The sequence below is a fragment of the Lineus longissimus genome, chromosome 9 (assembly GCF_910592395.1).
Source record: "Lineus longissimus chromosome 9, tnLinLong1.2, whole genome shotgun sequence".
NCBI classification, from domain to species: domain Eukaryota; kingdom Metazoa; phylum Nemertea; class Pilidiophora; order Heteronemertea; family Lineidae; genus Lineus; species Lineus longissimus.
In genome coordinates this window covers 17084024-17099040 of record NC_088316.1, presented here as the reverse complement: position 1 = coordinate 17099040, position 15017 = coordinate 17084024, and the positions used below count along the sequence as shown (strand labels likewise).

At 39.9% G+C, this 15017-nt stretch overlaps 1 protein-coding gene across 4 annotated transcripts; it reads left to right on the top strand.

The window, feature by feature from the left end:
- The first annotated feature begins 907 nt into the window (after nt 1-907).
- LOC135493084 (cytoplasmic FMR1-interacting protein-like) lies at nt 908-14651 on the top strand. 4 transcript variants are annotated; one of them, XM_064779935.1, is made up of 26 exons: nt 908-1185; nt 1713-1981; nt 2289-2327; nt 3860-3937; nt 4096-4197; nt 4419-4600; nt 4685-4910; nt 5300-5410; nt 5638-5958; nt 6117-6194; nt 6528-6742; nt 7082-7229; nt 7412-7562; nt 7953-8206; nt 8489-8565; nt 8905-9007; nt 9277-9396; nt 9624-9911; nt 10160-10303; nt 10499-10595; nt 10920-11050; nt 11369-11447; nt 11674-11789; nt 12027-12265; nt 12496-12646; nt 12948-14651. In XM_064779935.1, the coding sequence occupies exons 2-26, from the start codon at nt 1745-1747 to the stop codon at nt 13110-13112; spliced, it is 3852 nt and encodes a 1283-aa protein (XP_064636005.1). In that variant the 5' UTR covers nt 908-1185; nt 1713-1744; the 3' UTR covers nt 13113-14651. The 4 variants fall into 4 exon arrangements, with proteins under 4 accessions (XP_064636005.1, XP_064636009.1, XP_064636006.1 ...); XM_064779936.1 differs by lacking the exon at nt 908-1185 and adding an exon at nt 1225-1313; XM_064779938.1 differs by lacking the exon at nt 908-1185 and adding an exon at nt 1262-1280.
- The last annotated feature ends 366 nt before the right edge of the window (nt 14652-15017 follow it).

Below are 15017 nucleotides of genomic sequence, written 5' to 3'. Positions count from 1 at the left end.
ACCATCCATCGATGATTGAGAATGGAGATGATGGGTAGCCAAACTACCTAATGAAACCAGGCTGAAAAAGAAGGCCAAGCGTTATAATGCATCAACTTGTAATAATCACAATTCTGGGGGAATTCTCCCCATAGTCCTCGAGTACCATACTCATACTTGTAAGAATGTGGCAGGTAACTGTCATACTTCCTGTCGGACAATCATCCAGTACTGTCCTCGTATGCCCTTGAATTTGTATAGAAAACTTGTCCCATAGCAGCATCATGGTTGTGACTTTGTCCTTTTGAAAACCAATTCTGGACACAACATGAAACTCATGTCCTTGTCAGGCACAACCAAGGAATTTCATACTGACTGACACATGGCATAGCACATGGTCAGCAGACATGCGCACACATTGTATTCCGTTCTCGCCTATCATTTTTTGGTGCAGGTTTTTCAATCGAAAAAAACGCTCAAATTATTTATAAAATCTAGTTCACCAGACGTAGAAATACACATAGAACATAATTATCTGAATCAGGCAACTCGACCAGGATGCTGGCACTCCCAATCCGTGAATCGATTTTTTTTCCACGAGATGAACGCCCATTTGTCAAAAATGTGGGCGCCATGACAATTTTTTGTGCACTGCACAAAAATCATGAAATACTGCATCAAAATTGAAAAAAACGGGTCAAAATCTATGTATGTTTGAGCTGTGATATCTTATCTATCAATTTACTGCCAAAAAGGCTTTACTTGCGAAAAGAAACGTAAAATCCAAGAAATTTTGAAGCACCCGCTCAGTGAATTTACCACGTACATAGCAGACGACGACCTCGCTTTGCCAATTGGCAATCATTCCCGCTTCCACATTTTAGGATACTCCCGTCATCGTTGGGTGGCGCTAAAATGTGGATTCCGAAAACGAATTGTGCTTTTGTCTTTTGGCCAGCCGCTCTCGGCCTGCAATCGAAATGATGTTAGTGGGATCAGTCGGAGACATGAAAAGTGGCCATAAAAAACCAGATCCAGTTTAGGTTCTTCGGGGTAGAACAGAATCCCAACAAAAAGACCCAGGGAGCGAAACGACTTCGATTTGGAGCGAAAGGACTGGGGGCGAAAAGATCAGGGAGCGAAACAACGGCAATTCGCAGGCAAACCCGGAAGTAAAGTTTTGATGAGGGAAGGTCCAATTTACATGTATGTTGATATTTCTGATGTTTGCAACTCTTTTTCGTATTCTGTCACTGATGACATGGATCAGGAATACCAATAGACTTAGCAGAATAGCCAAGGTTGCTGTGCGAGTTACTGCCAATCAATGCAATGTACAATCACAAACAGAAAGTTTGGGAATTTTCGTGCCGAGTGTCACTATAGGCCGATAGCCTTGTAATAGAAAGTACTATCATCAGCCTGGCTATGCGCTGTGCGAGTGTGTCAGTATGTCATGTGTATGAATGATGTGTAGGCCTTTGCCATGTTTGCTGTAAATCAGTACAGTAGGCGCTATGCCCTGTTGACAGATCAAGAGGAGATGCGTTCTGACTGTCGACAGGAGTTGACCTAATTTTGAACTTCTTGATGGGGGGGGGCAAATTTCACGGCATCAGGCAGTGGAGAACCTGGAGCCAGCCAGAAAAATATCAATCGCCAGGCTTGTAGGTTGTTGTTTTATGCCTGTTTATCTGCCTGTATCTAAGTATAAATCTTTTTTCTGTTCTCAGGTAATTGGACTTCCCTACAATAAAGTGACAGAATGGCAGAATCTGAGGTTGCAATGAAAGCTCCAACGGAGAAGATAACATTACTTGATGTCATGCAGAATGTTGAAGCACTCGACAGCCTCCTCTTACCCGACCAGCAACCATGTATCGAGGCAGCGTCCGTACCCATATCTTACCAAGCAAACATGGACACCAACTTTGAAGACCGCACTGCGTTTGTGACAGGGGTTGCAAGGTACATTGAAGAGGCTACTGTGCATGCAGAATTGGTAGGTATAATAGAGAATCCATTGTTCACTGTCACTGAGCAATTTTTTTGTCACACTGTCTGACAAGGAGTCTGAGTTGGAACTGTGTGCAACTTCTCCGCTGATATTACTCACTGCATACTTTATTTTTTATACTAAAATGAGACACATATATTCTGATGCATCCTGGCTTCAACTTGTTAGTTTCACTGCAAGCATTGAATTACAGCATTGTTGATTTACTGTCAAACCTTTGTTAAGCAGTACGTCAACCTTTTTATGCCATCAAGAGTTTTAAAATCCATTCCTAATTATAACTTTGGTATAGGCGAATTTCCATGAGACTATAGAACAGAGGTTTATTCTTGTAAGTATGAGAACGATATAACATAATTTGCATATTTTGAGAATGCATAACAAATTCTGCATTTGGAGTAGCCATAACCACATACAGCACCAATTTAAAACGGGAGTGTAAATTGTATCATTGATAGGTTTGGAGAGGGTAAGAGTGGTTCTTCAAACAAACGCACAGGCTTTTCAGTGGGTATAGGGAGGTTTAAGTTGTGTATTAGAAAAATTTGGTCTTAGAATTTTGTGTAATGATAACTTTGTGAAGTAATTTGATTGGTCAACTTCTCGTGGGACAAAAAAATTCTATTTCTAATATTCATGATCTGGTGTTTTCTTTTGGTGCTGTGTGTGACTTGATATGTATTTTGCATTGCCAGTGCTTGTAAGGCCATGAGAATAAAAGATACTGTTTTGTGTCCTGAAAGGTCTAAAACATATTGGGCAATATTTTATTCCTTTACACTATAAAATCCATTCCTATTTTTTTTAAAGTTTTATGATTTTGCACATTCCACTGAATAAAAGTCATGTCCGAGGCATAGAACTGAAACCCTCGAAAGATTACTTGAAACAAAAACACAGTGTCAACGTACAGTTCTTCGAAAAGACGAAGGAAAATTTGGAAGTTGACCTTGACTATGGTCACAAAAGAGGAACTTTCAGTCTCATGGCTTAAAGATTGCTGCATCATGATATGAAATTTATTCTGTATTACTATTAAACCATTGGTATTAGAAATCACAGTGTTGTTGGCAATGTTCTCTCATTACTTCCCCATTTATGTAAACATTTTTTTAACAAGTTATTGTATATGGAAGTTGAAATTGTTACTAAAAAATTATGTGTCTTATGTACCCAGTAGTCAATTTCATTTAAACAATTCAGCAAATCGATATTCAGTTATATGTTGGGTCAAAAATAGATTAAATAAGATTAGATTAATCTATACTTGGTTGGATGATAATCCCAGTTTATCTGTGTTAATAAGTATTGATGTCTCAGTTCACTTGATAGTTTTATCATGTAGACATGTGTTAAAATGCAGAGAAATAGACATATGTAGAGCCCAAAAAAGAAGAAAAAACTTTTGGTGAAAACATGTATGTGTACACTAGACACTTAACCATTGCATTTGTTTCCTTAGTTCATTGTACATGCGAAGGGTATGTTCATGTTGGGATGCAGTGTAGATCAACATCAGATAAGTTGCCTACGAAAGACATGCATGTGATTTACCCAAATTGTGATGTGCATGAACTTATGCTTGCCAAACTGTCTTGCCACTGTGACTAAGGGATGTGACAAAAAATGCCTTACTTGCAAAATATCCTCTTGGCATTAAAATCTGTCATCAATTTAGGAGGATATCTGTGTGTTAGTGCTTTTATTTGAAATTATGCCTTCCCTAATGGTCCGTAAAAAGTAGAACATGTATTAAGGGCTACATGTACACTGTTCATTCAAAAAATTTTACAAAGGAACTTGAAGATTTTGGTCCATTGTGTGAATAACCTACCGGTAATGAATGCTTGATGCTTATTTCAGAATACGAAACTTGAAGACGGCCAAAGTTATGCGGCAATGTTGTATACCTGGAGATGCTCCTCTCGGGCTTTACCTCAGGTAAGCCTTTCAGTGCCAAGACGCTCTGTTTTATCATCCAGCACAAAACGACCTGTTCAGACGATCTGGACATCTGGATCTGTGGGGACATAGACTTCTTTTTCTATCTTGGGACGTTTTCTCTTGCAGTTTAACAAGTGTATGATATTCTGCTTCAGGTGAAATCGAATGAACAAACAAACCGAGTGGAGATCAATGAAAAGATTGTGGAAGTGCTGCAGCCGCACATCCAGAAACTCACCAACCTCATGTACTTTCAGGTATGAGTAGCTTTAATAATAGGGTTTCAAAGTGAATTAACTGAACGCATGAGCCAATGTCAATCACTTAGAAACATTTCTGCTGTCCAAACTGGTTGGGGGACAGCCATTCAACTCATCGTTTGCTTTGTAAAGTTCCTGCTGTGCATTTGACTTGACAACATTTTTTTTTGGTAAAGTTTATTTATTTTATATAAATTTCCCATTGAATATCCTTTCAGAAAAAAGCCATTGAGACATTTTGCGGTGAGGTGAAGCGACTAAGTCATGAGAAGAAAAAGAATGACTTTGTTTCCGAAGCTTATCTGCTGACCTTGGGCAAGTTTCTCAACATGTTTGCAGTCTTGGATGAACTGAAGAATATGAAAGCCAGTATCAACAATGACAATGCTGCTTACAGACGGTGAGTACAGGAGATTAGGTTATGAGCATTTTTCGTCATGTCTTGCTGATGTGGGGCTTATATAGGCTACGCTTTGTGTTTCAGCGCGGCCATGTTCCTTGGTCTCATAAATGACCCCGAGCGGATGCAAGAGTCACAGGCCCTGGGAATGTTCCTAGCTACTCACAACCAGATACGCAACACCCTGAAAGAGGGGCTGGAGAAGATACCGAATTATGAGGACTTGTTGATTGAGATCATTAACCTTTGTGTTAATATGTTTGACACCAAGTTGTATGTGCTTCCTGAAGAAAAGCATATGTTAGTGAAGGTGAGTGAGTGATACATTGAAAACAAAAAGAAGATCGGGACTGAAAATTGAATCGAAGATGACGGCACCCCACTGTGCGAAACATAGAACAGCGTTTGACATCCCTACACTCTGCGCCAGTGTTAGCAAGACAGTTATGGCCATGTCTTATGCATTTCAGGTGTGCCTACTTGTATATTCTGTTCTGGTGCACTGTTAATGGAAGTTTAATCCTTTTTCAATTACCCTGTTGTAAGAAGTCACGGTCCTGTAGGAAGCCATTTTAGTATGAAAAACCAACATATCTCTCCCCCTTTTACCAATTTCAACTGGTGATGGTCCATGGACCTGATGATAGCCAGTGAGATGTCATGTAATGTTTTAGCTTTAATTTCAATTTGTGATTCCAGGTGATTGGTATATGTCTGTTTCTGATGGACAGTGGCACCAAGGAGGTCAACATTTATAAGTTTGACTCCAAGAGAAGAATCAACCTTTCAAAAATTGACAAGATTTTCAAGGTAAAGCGGACTTATTTTGAATGTCATTATTAGTAAGTGTTCATTGGTACTCAAGTAAAGCTGGAGTTACACTGAGGTCATGTTGTCACTTGTAACGTGTCACTTTAAGGACGTATGAGTCATTTCCCAAGAGCAGGCTGAGATTCGCATTGTCACTTGTCACCTGTTTTCAAGCCGAAGTCGATTAGTGAACATGCTTATTTTGCTTCCCTTCCCTTCCCTTGCAGCAACTTGAGGTTGTGCCTCTCTACGGAGACATGCAAATCGCTCCTTTTCGCTATGTCAGCCAAAGTCCACACTACGAGTCCGGAAAATGGCCTCACTGCAGCTCAAGTTCTGCGAGTTCCCAGGGCAGTCTTCTTGACCGTCTGCAAAGCATAAGAGAGGAGCACATTCACTACATCACCAAGCTCGCCCAGCATAGTAATGAGCAGTCGACGGCCCGCCATGACAAAGTCAAATCTGATGCGGAAAATAGGGACCTCTATGAACTTGCCCTTCGTGGGTTGAACAATCTCTCAAAGTGGACACTCCATATCATTGAAGTTGTGAGTATGGGTTTCTTTTTGCTTGCTCTTGTGATTGTTCCTCTGGTCTTTTCTTAGCTTAACTGTATCTCTTTTTTATTGAACACCTACATGTAGTACTAGTTTTATTGCATGAAACTAATCTTTAAAATTGTTTAGACCTTCACAATCAATTTCAGTGTTCATGGCGATTGAATCATCCTACAGACACGCATCAGAACAAAGCGTGTCCACCTGAGGCAGAAGATTATGAAAAGGTAAGAGAAGAGCATGTCATTAACTGTGTCCATGACCAAGGACATCAAAGGTGGCACAGAATTTACTTGAACCCTTTGGCCCTGAGTGGAGCACGGATTGTCCACTGTCTTCTCTCTCCTATGATATTGTGCTGCTGCCTCGTATGCCCTCAAATCAGCCGTATCAGCGTTGTGGATTTCTGGCCTTTGAAAACAAAGTGCCTTTGCATGGGGATTACATACTTGGTCTTCAATCAAAATAAATGCTGCACATTTTGAACTGAATTGATAAAATTTCCAAGATTTTACTACTAAAACTGCCTAAGGATTGAAATCACTTTCCTTCAAATGTAGGCCACCAAGTACAACTACAGCAGTGCTGAGAAGTTCGCCCTGGTTGAAGTGATTGCCATGATAAAAGGTCTCCAGGTTTTGATGCACGGAATGGAAGCAACATTCATGGAGGCGATTAAGCGTACCATCTTCACGGAGTTGCAGACACTGGTTCAGGTGAAGCTGCGAGATGTGTTGAGGAAGTCAGTCAAGAAACAGAAGCAGTTAGTGACAATGTTAGTATTTTCATTTACGTTTTTTTCTTTCTTCTTTGGTGTTCTCAATCTTAATTGGACTGTCCTGTTCTGGTGATGAATGTTGTCCTCAGTCTTAGTTCGTTCTGGTCGTTGATGCTGGTTCCCGATGGCGAAACGTTTCTTGTTACCCAGTGTTTCCTTCAGGGGAAGGGGATAATTTCCCCCGTAAAAAGTCAGACATTGAAACTTTTTGTGATTCTGACCAGGGAAAATTTAACTAAATTATCGCTGTTTGCTCCCATGGAATTTATTCTTTCTCAGGAAAGGCTGTTACCCCCGTAAAAGTGACTCTCATAACCTGATGGTTTGTTTTTCAAGAATCATCACATCTGTGCGGGATACTTGTGCAGATTGGCTGAGGGGCCAAGAACCAGCGGATGATCCTGCTTTAAAGGGAAAGAAAGACCCTTCTCAAGGCTACAACATCAAGGTCCCGAGGAGAAGGGTGGGCCCTTCGAGTACACAGGTCAGTGCACTTATTATAAGAAAGATACTCGCAGTCTTCATTTGGACTCCAAAGAATAAAGTAAAGACTCAGTTACTCTTTGCTGTTTGTTGGGAAATTAAACTGGATTGTTCTTCCTAAGAAATGCTGAGGCTGTTTTTTGCTAACAGAGAGAATCCACTGTAATATAATGTTCCTTTCAGCTGTACATGGTGCGGACCATGCTGGAGTCACTGATTGACAAAAATGCTGTCAAGGGAACACTGAAGAACACCTTGGATACAGGATCATTCACGGCAATCGACAATTTTCACAAGCTGTCATTTTTCTGGCCATACTTGCTCAACTTTGACAGTAAGTTTCTAAATCCAGTGAGGCGTCTCTTGCCTTGTGTTGATCAGTAGGTTTTATTTGCAAATTATTGTAAAGCTTGAAATGTCTGAAAGCTAAAATTCGAAGAAATTGGCTCATTTTCAATTGTTGGTTGAGAAAATGTCACATTTGCTGCAGAAATTTATTGGTTAATTCATTACAGTTGAAATGTTCATGCTAAATTTCATATTTCATAGTCTGCATTCATTCTGACTTGAAATGAACATCCTTTAATCTGGGAAAAGTAAAAGGCTTTATAGATATCTGACAAAACTATTTGTATGTTGCCGAAAGTGTATGGGAAAATCTCATGGGGGGAAAAGGTAATATAAAGTTTTCGTCTGCATCATATTTACATTTCTTATGTTTCAGAAACACTTGAAAAGTGCTGTGATCTGTCTCAACTCTGGTTCAGAGAATATTACCTTGAGATGACAATGGGGAAACGCATCCAGTTCCCTATCGGGATGTCTCTGCCCTGGATCCCAATCGAGCACATTTTGAACACCAAGAACGCCTCAATGATGGAGTCCATTCTGTACCCATTTGACCTTTACAATGACAGCGCGTCGTATGCCCTGAAGGTCTTCAAGAGCCAGTTTTTGTACGATGAAGTTGAGGCTGAGGTAAGGAGGATGAGTCATTTTAATGCCACCCTTCATTATATTGTCGTAATTGCAGAAGTCATCGCTGCATATACATGTAAAGTCACTGTGATGTCATGTTGTGGCAATATTTTGAGCTAGGTGGGGATGTTACACTGTTGTCTTTGTGATAATTGTTGGTTAGCTATTCTGTTAACATTTTTTTCTATACCCGGTGTTGTATTCTGTAGTTTTTAATTTCTTTCCCTCATTTTGTTTCAACGATTTGCTTTCTCCTGCTTACCCTGTCGTTTTCTTTTTGAGGTGAATCTATGTTTTGCACAGTTTGTGTACAAGCTCAGTGATCAGATCTTCACACACTTCAAACATGTGGCGGGAAGGTAATTCTTACAGCTTATTGTTAACCCTCCATTCCTGCTAAGGTAGTGGTAGACGCCAGGCCATGCGACTGTTTTTCAGTTCTCAATAACTTCAGTAACTGGTATGACCTCTAATTGGCTTTTTGAAAATTCTTGTACATTGCATGTCATTCCTGTCCTTGCGTTACAGATAATCGTTGATTAGGAGATTTGAAAAGTCAATCTTCTGAAAAATCGCGAATATCGTTTTTCCACAGATCCTGAACAGATCCCTTGATGAAACTTGTCAGTAGTATAAATTCAATCTAGATTTGCTCTTGATAACAATTGTCAAGTTTTCATCAAGCGTTTTCTTTTCAGCATCTTACTCGAAAGAAATATGAGAGAAGAATGTAAGAAGGTGGAGAAGTCACATCTGAAACTCAACAAATACGATACATTGCTGAAGCAAAGGCATATTCAGGTAGGCATGCAAACTTGTCTGTACATTGTTTTCTGCCTGGCTCTTGGTCAGTCTGCCATGTTTGGTCACCTCAGAGATATTACCTATGTAGCAAATCTTCACTGTGTTACGTCGTGGATTTGCCCACCACCTGTTGCTCAGCTCTGTTGATGACATGACGTCTTTATTGATGTTGTTCTGACAATAAGCAGTATGTAGTGGCTGCTACGTAGGTACCACACTTGCTCAGAACATCGGCTCTATTATGATAGTCCCACTTCATTTTTCAGCTCTTGGGTCGAATGCTTGACTTGAATCATTTGATCTCTCAACGCGTCATCACCTCACTCCAAAAGTCAATAGATGTGGCCATCAGTCGGTTTGAGTCTGGATCGCTGATGGGAATCATTGTGAGTGTACACTTAGGTTGGCTGGGTTTTCCTCTTATATACAATCTGGTTAAGTGTCAGTGGATCGGCTGGCTGTTCACAAGACCAACGTCTTTGCCCCAAAGACGTATGTCAGCCACGCTGGCGATAATGCCGCATACATGTAAAATCCAAGAAAGACTTCCCTATTTTGCTGGCGGTGGGGCTCTAGTGATCACTACTTTACAACTATATCTTTCTGTTTATAGGAATTGGAAGGTTTGATTGAATGTAACCGCCTGACCCACAGTCTGCTGTGCAAACACCTCGAGCTAAATGACTTTGACGCCATGTTGAAAGAGGCCAATCATAGCGTGTCAGCGCCATATGGAAGGATCACTCTTCACGTCTTCTGGGAGCTCAACTTCGACTTTATCGTAAACTTTTGCTACGACATGGCAACAAACAGGTTTATTAAGACAGACGTGCCGTTGACAAAGGAGTTGGAGCATGATGACCCCCCACAGGTGGGATCACAGTATGTTTGGGGGTCAAAGGTTAGTATGAGGCGCAGTCATCAGGGGCGCAGCTAGGATTATGAGAAAGGGGGGGGGCACTGAGCTTAGGGCACAGCACGAAGACTACAGAGCACTGTTTTTAAGCACTTCTCTCACCAGAAAAAAACTAATTTTTTTTCAAATTGGCAGAAAATAGGGGGGCTTGGGCCTTGATTTTAAAATGCTTGAAAAGTTTTGATGATTTCTTCAAAAGCGATATGTAGCAAAATATTCTTCTGACATTTCAGGAGATGAACCGTGCATTCAAGAATATATACAGTGTCTATCAGAAGTTTTTTGGGTCACCCCATATGAGGTCACTGTGTCACCTGCTTGGGTACCAAGATATTGCTCTCCTTCTTGAACAGCTTATCCAGGTCGTCAAGAGTCTGGTAAGTTTAACCCTTTAATGACACGCTTTCAAAAGAAATTTCATTTTATAAGTAACTTAGAGACAAGTGAATCATGAAATTAATGGAACTGTCAGAAAGAGCTATTGAGAACTTTTAAATAAATGATAATGTCACTGGGCCTTGTGTAATTGTCGCCCAAGAATATAGAATACATTATAATCTTTACTTTTGCAGACTGCAGGTACTCTTCAGCCATATATTCAAACTCTACAGAAGGTCATGCCGAAGGGAGCCCAGTTTAAGACACCAAGGTTTGATTATGGATCAGATGGTAAATGAACTTTGCTTACTCACAATACCATGTGGTTAACAAACAAGCATATGTTGGGAAGACTGAAACTTTTGTGAGGACTCTCTTGCAGTGTCTGTTAAAAGCCCCGACTTGGTGTTCCCCCTAATGTTCTTGACCATTTTATATTCGTGATTTTCGAAAATGTCCTGTCAAGCTTATAATGTGCAAAAACTCAATAGGCATTCCTCTTGCCTTATCTGGTGGTGCATTTCAAGAGTATCATTTATTTAAATGAAAAATAATTCTGGGTGTTTCAAGGTCATTGGTGTTCTACCTTGACTAAATTGTTTCTGGATGTTTCAGGGGCATTGGAATTCTACCTCCACCACCTGAAAGACGTCATGATGTATCCAGAGCTCAAGACGGAGGTGTTCCAAGTATTTAACGAGATTGGCAACATCATTCTCTTCTGTCTCCTTGTTGAACAGACTCTGGTGAGTAGGACACTTACATTTGATTGCAAGAGAGGAGTAACAACCCCAGATGCTTTTTTGCTCCTCCCACAGTTATAGCTTTTAGATTGCTTTCTGTTGACAACCTCTAGTTGGTGGAAGTTATCCGGTTTTTGGTTCAATGTCTGTTTACAGGTGTTTATAGGTGTCTAGAACAGTTTGGATAGATTGACTGGAAAAAATGAAGGACGGAATCACAGATAAGAGGTGTACTGGGTACTGACTTGACAATTTCAAATTCAGTTATGTTTATTGTGTGATTAGAATATTTTGTTTATTTCTTTCTCGTCTACTTTGCAGAGTCTTGAAGAGAGTAATGATCTGAAGCAAGCTGCACCATTCCAAAAAAACATTCCAACACCGCACATGCCGAGCAAGTGTAAGTTCATAATTCCAAAAAGTCATTCCAAAACCATACTTGCTGACCAAATGTACGTGTAAGTGCACTCCAGAAAGTCATTCCAAAATCATACTTGCCAACCAAATGTAAGTGCATTCAAGAGTGATACATTGTGTGTCACTAGTACCTCGTAAAGTCACCAGTCCAGTGTTGGCATATCACAGGGACTCTTTTGACAATAATGTAAGTTTGTTGTTTTATTCAGCGAGTGATGATCAGGTAGAAAAGGAAAAACGGTTGGCTGCTAGAATGGAGAAACTGGAGAAAGAGTATGCAGCTCTGAATATTGTACCTATCATAAGCAAGAATGGGACACCCAAGGTAAATAAACAGTGTTATACTTTCATGGAAGACATTTTCTTTCTGGACTAACAGGGTTGGCAACTGTTACATCTCTCGAAGTCAAAGATCATGCAGTGAATTAGGAATGTATTAGGTACATCAGCCAGGGGTTTCATTACGTCATAATGACATCTTTGCAAGTCTTTTGCCTCGTCGCACTTTTGGTGAAGCTGCGAGCCAGAATTTTCATCATACTGATAATCTTTCCTGTTCCAGCAAGCTGAAACAGTGGTACAGGGCGACCTTCTGACAAGGGAACGATTATGCTGTGGCCTGTCAATGTTTGAAGTCATCCTCTCTCGCATCAAGACGTTTCTTGTTGGCCCTCTGTGGCAAGGAAATGAACCAGCAAATGGCGTCATGAATATAGATGATACATCAGAGTTTCATCGTCTGTGGAGTGCGTTGCAATTCGTGTACTGCCTCCCTGTATCAAACACAGAATACACTATTGAGTAAGTAGCAATGGGAGATCATCATCATCATCATCATCATCATCATCATCATCATCATCATCGTGGTCATTTTGGCCTTCCTTGCCGTGTGATAGGTCTTTGCCATTTTAAAGATATCTGCATCTTAAATTCGATCTTTCCCTACCAGGCCCAGGAGGTATCAGACTATATATTTACCAGTAGTGTTTATTGATTTTCACTTTCCTGATTTTTCTCTTTTGTGTTCTCAGACAGATGTTTGGTGAAGGTCTCCAGGTTGCAGGCTGCACCTTAATCACCCTCCTTGGACAGCAGAGACGGTTCGAAGCATTTGACTTCACTTACCACATTCTGAAGGCTCACAGACTGGATCAGAAGGATGACCGACGTATTAGGGGAATAGTAAGTATGAATTATCGCGTCAAGCCATTTTATTGGTGTGAAGTTGATCTAGTGTTGAGGCTTAAGCACCAAGCAAACAAGCAATTTTTGCCACTGCGATCAAACCTAGTGATTGACTTTAAAGTTTGCTTTTGACAGTGCATTCTTGAGAACCAAACGTCCGGTGAATCAAACCAGTGCGCCTAAGAAAGAGATCAGCTAAGGATGTTATTATTTCTGGATACTGTTTGGGCAATGCAGATGAAACATAGGCTTTGAAAGTCAAACTACTCTAAATTATTGTGACTCGTCTTACTTCCAGGATCTGAAGAAGATGGTGGATCGGATAAGGCGTTTCCAGATCTTAAACCAACAGATCTTCACAGTTCTCAACAAGTACCTGAAAGTCGGAGAGGTCGACACGCCCATCGAGCATGTCAGATGCTTCCTGCCGCCTACCTACTCTGCTGATCAGAGCACAGTTTAGACGCTTCTCCTTCTGAGATTTTGTCGTGGAACCTCCCATTGCAGACACCCTAATGATGCAAACTGACATTGTAGTCAGGATGCTAGAGACGAATGATATAGCTTTGTAAGTGGAATATCAGTGATTTCACAAAATGAGAGACTGTGTTGGATAAAAGCGTAATGTGGAATATCTTTGTGTTTTTGAAGTGAAGATCTATGGAAAGGGCTTGGGGGGATTAGAACGCTACTAATGACTGTCGTAACGAGGTGCTTTGTATTCAGTATTTATATGAATTTGTAGATGATAATGCATGTACAAGTAGAACCAGATTTATTTATTCAGGGACAGAAACTTTGTTGACGCTATTTAACCAGTCATGGGACACCTGCACAAGAGGCCTGTGGTACTCGTACCGGTAATAGGCCCATGGAAAACAGATGCACCAAACCCGCCTAAATAGCGTCTCCACAGTATTTGGTTGTGATATGCTCAGTTGATATTTATACAGACATATTTTATCATGTTTTGTACTTAATTATATCAATACCTAATATTGATTTTGTTCAGACAATGTTTTGGTTGAGTGTAAGAAGCTTGGTGTTAAAACTGTTGTGATAGAATTCGCTACAAAAAACAAAATTAAAAATTGACTTTGACTTTGAGAATTTCAAATTATAAAACTGGGCAATTCATTTTACCGGGATAATCATGGTAAATAACTTTCAAATGTTTTATAATGCTTTTCTAAATTGCATGTAGTTTATTGACATGTTGCTGTTTTTGGATAAATTTTATAGATAGGGTTTATTATATTGGATGATTAATTCCATTACGAGTTCATGTAGTCCAAATAGGTGATCCAAGTAGAATCACTACACCTTTATATACAAGGGTGTAATTCATATTGCATACTCTTATGCCAAAGCATTCCATGTAATTGGAGACTGTGTCTATGTGATTAAGCCAGTTTAGGCGAGTCTGTTAGAGGCCCATGACAAAAAAATAGCCTTTGTACAGGCTCTCATCAACCGGCTTAATTGTATTGACAGGGTATATGCAGGTTGACAGTTATGTAATCAAACAAGCTAAATAGGCATTGCACGTGGAGACATTCCATGATAATTTTCTTTCCATACAATTTTCTATGCTCTTGTCTGGATCTTCTTCCAGGTTTCACCATTTTCTCTTTGAAGGCATTCCATTATTATTTTCTTGAAATGATATGAAGAGTCCCGAAATCCACCAAAATAAAAGGGCCGTGAAAATTTGGCAGTTAAGAGTAAATTGTAATTGCAGTATACTTCATATCCAAGAACTTACTCAAATCTTGTGCACATGGGTCTACATGTAAGACAGTCTTAAAGGGCAAAGTAACTTAATGAAAAGTTCTTGAGTAGGCCTATGTACATCCAATCGAGATAATCTCGACTACTTACGGTGTTGTATCAACAGAATGGTCAGTATATTTAAGATTATACAATGTAGCTTCTACATACATGTATACTTGGTTGTTCCACCAGCACTCAATAAATGCAACAACAGCTTTTGAAACATAAACCTTGTTGTTTTCATACTTTGTCCTTTACACCAATGGATTTCAATTTTCTACTAGCCCCCTTTCATTAGCCTGAATGGACTGACAATTTGGCCTGCTGGCAGCATTGTGATCATTTCATCTTTAGTAACTGCTCATCAAATGTTCTCGGACAGTAGTTGGTAGGGTTGGCGCGTGTAAAACAATGTCTGGCTAAAAAATTTGCGAATTCAATTTGAATTGCCATGATTTGGTGAGAGAGTAATAGTGTTGTGGGAAAATTGATCAAAGTCTATCGTCATCGTCGTTTGTCGTCATTTTTTACAACAAAAGTGATTGTTTTAACAGAATCATCCTTTATTACAAAATTTACTATTTACATCTCTTAC

What these genes read in the sequence shown, in the direction of transcription:
- LOC135493084 (XM_064779935.1), top strand. Translation starts at nt 1,745, where the DNA reads ATGGCAGAATCTGAGGTTGCAATGAAAGCTCCAACGGAGAAGATAACA. An exon ending in CAGAAGCAGTTAGTGACAAT is followed by an intron (nt 6,743 to 7,081) that starts GTTAGTATTTTC and finishes TTGTTTTTCAAG; the next exon opens with AATCATCACATCTGTGCGGG. An exon ending in ACCGACGTATTAGGGGAATA is followed by an intron (nt 12,647 to 12,947) that starts GTAAGTATGAAT and finishes TCTTACTTCCAG; the next exon opens with GATCTGAAGAAGATGGTGGA.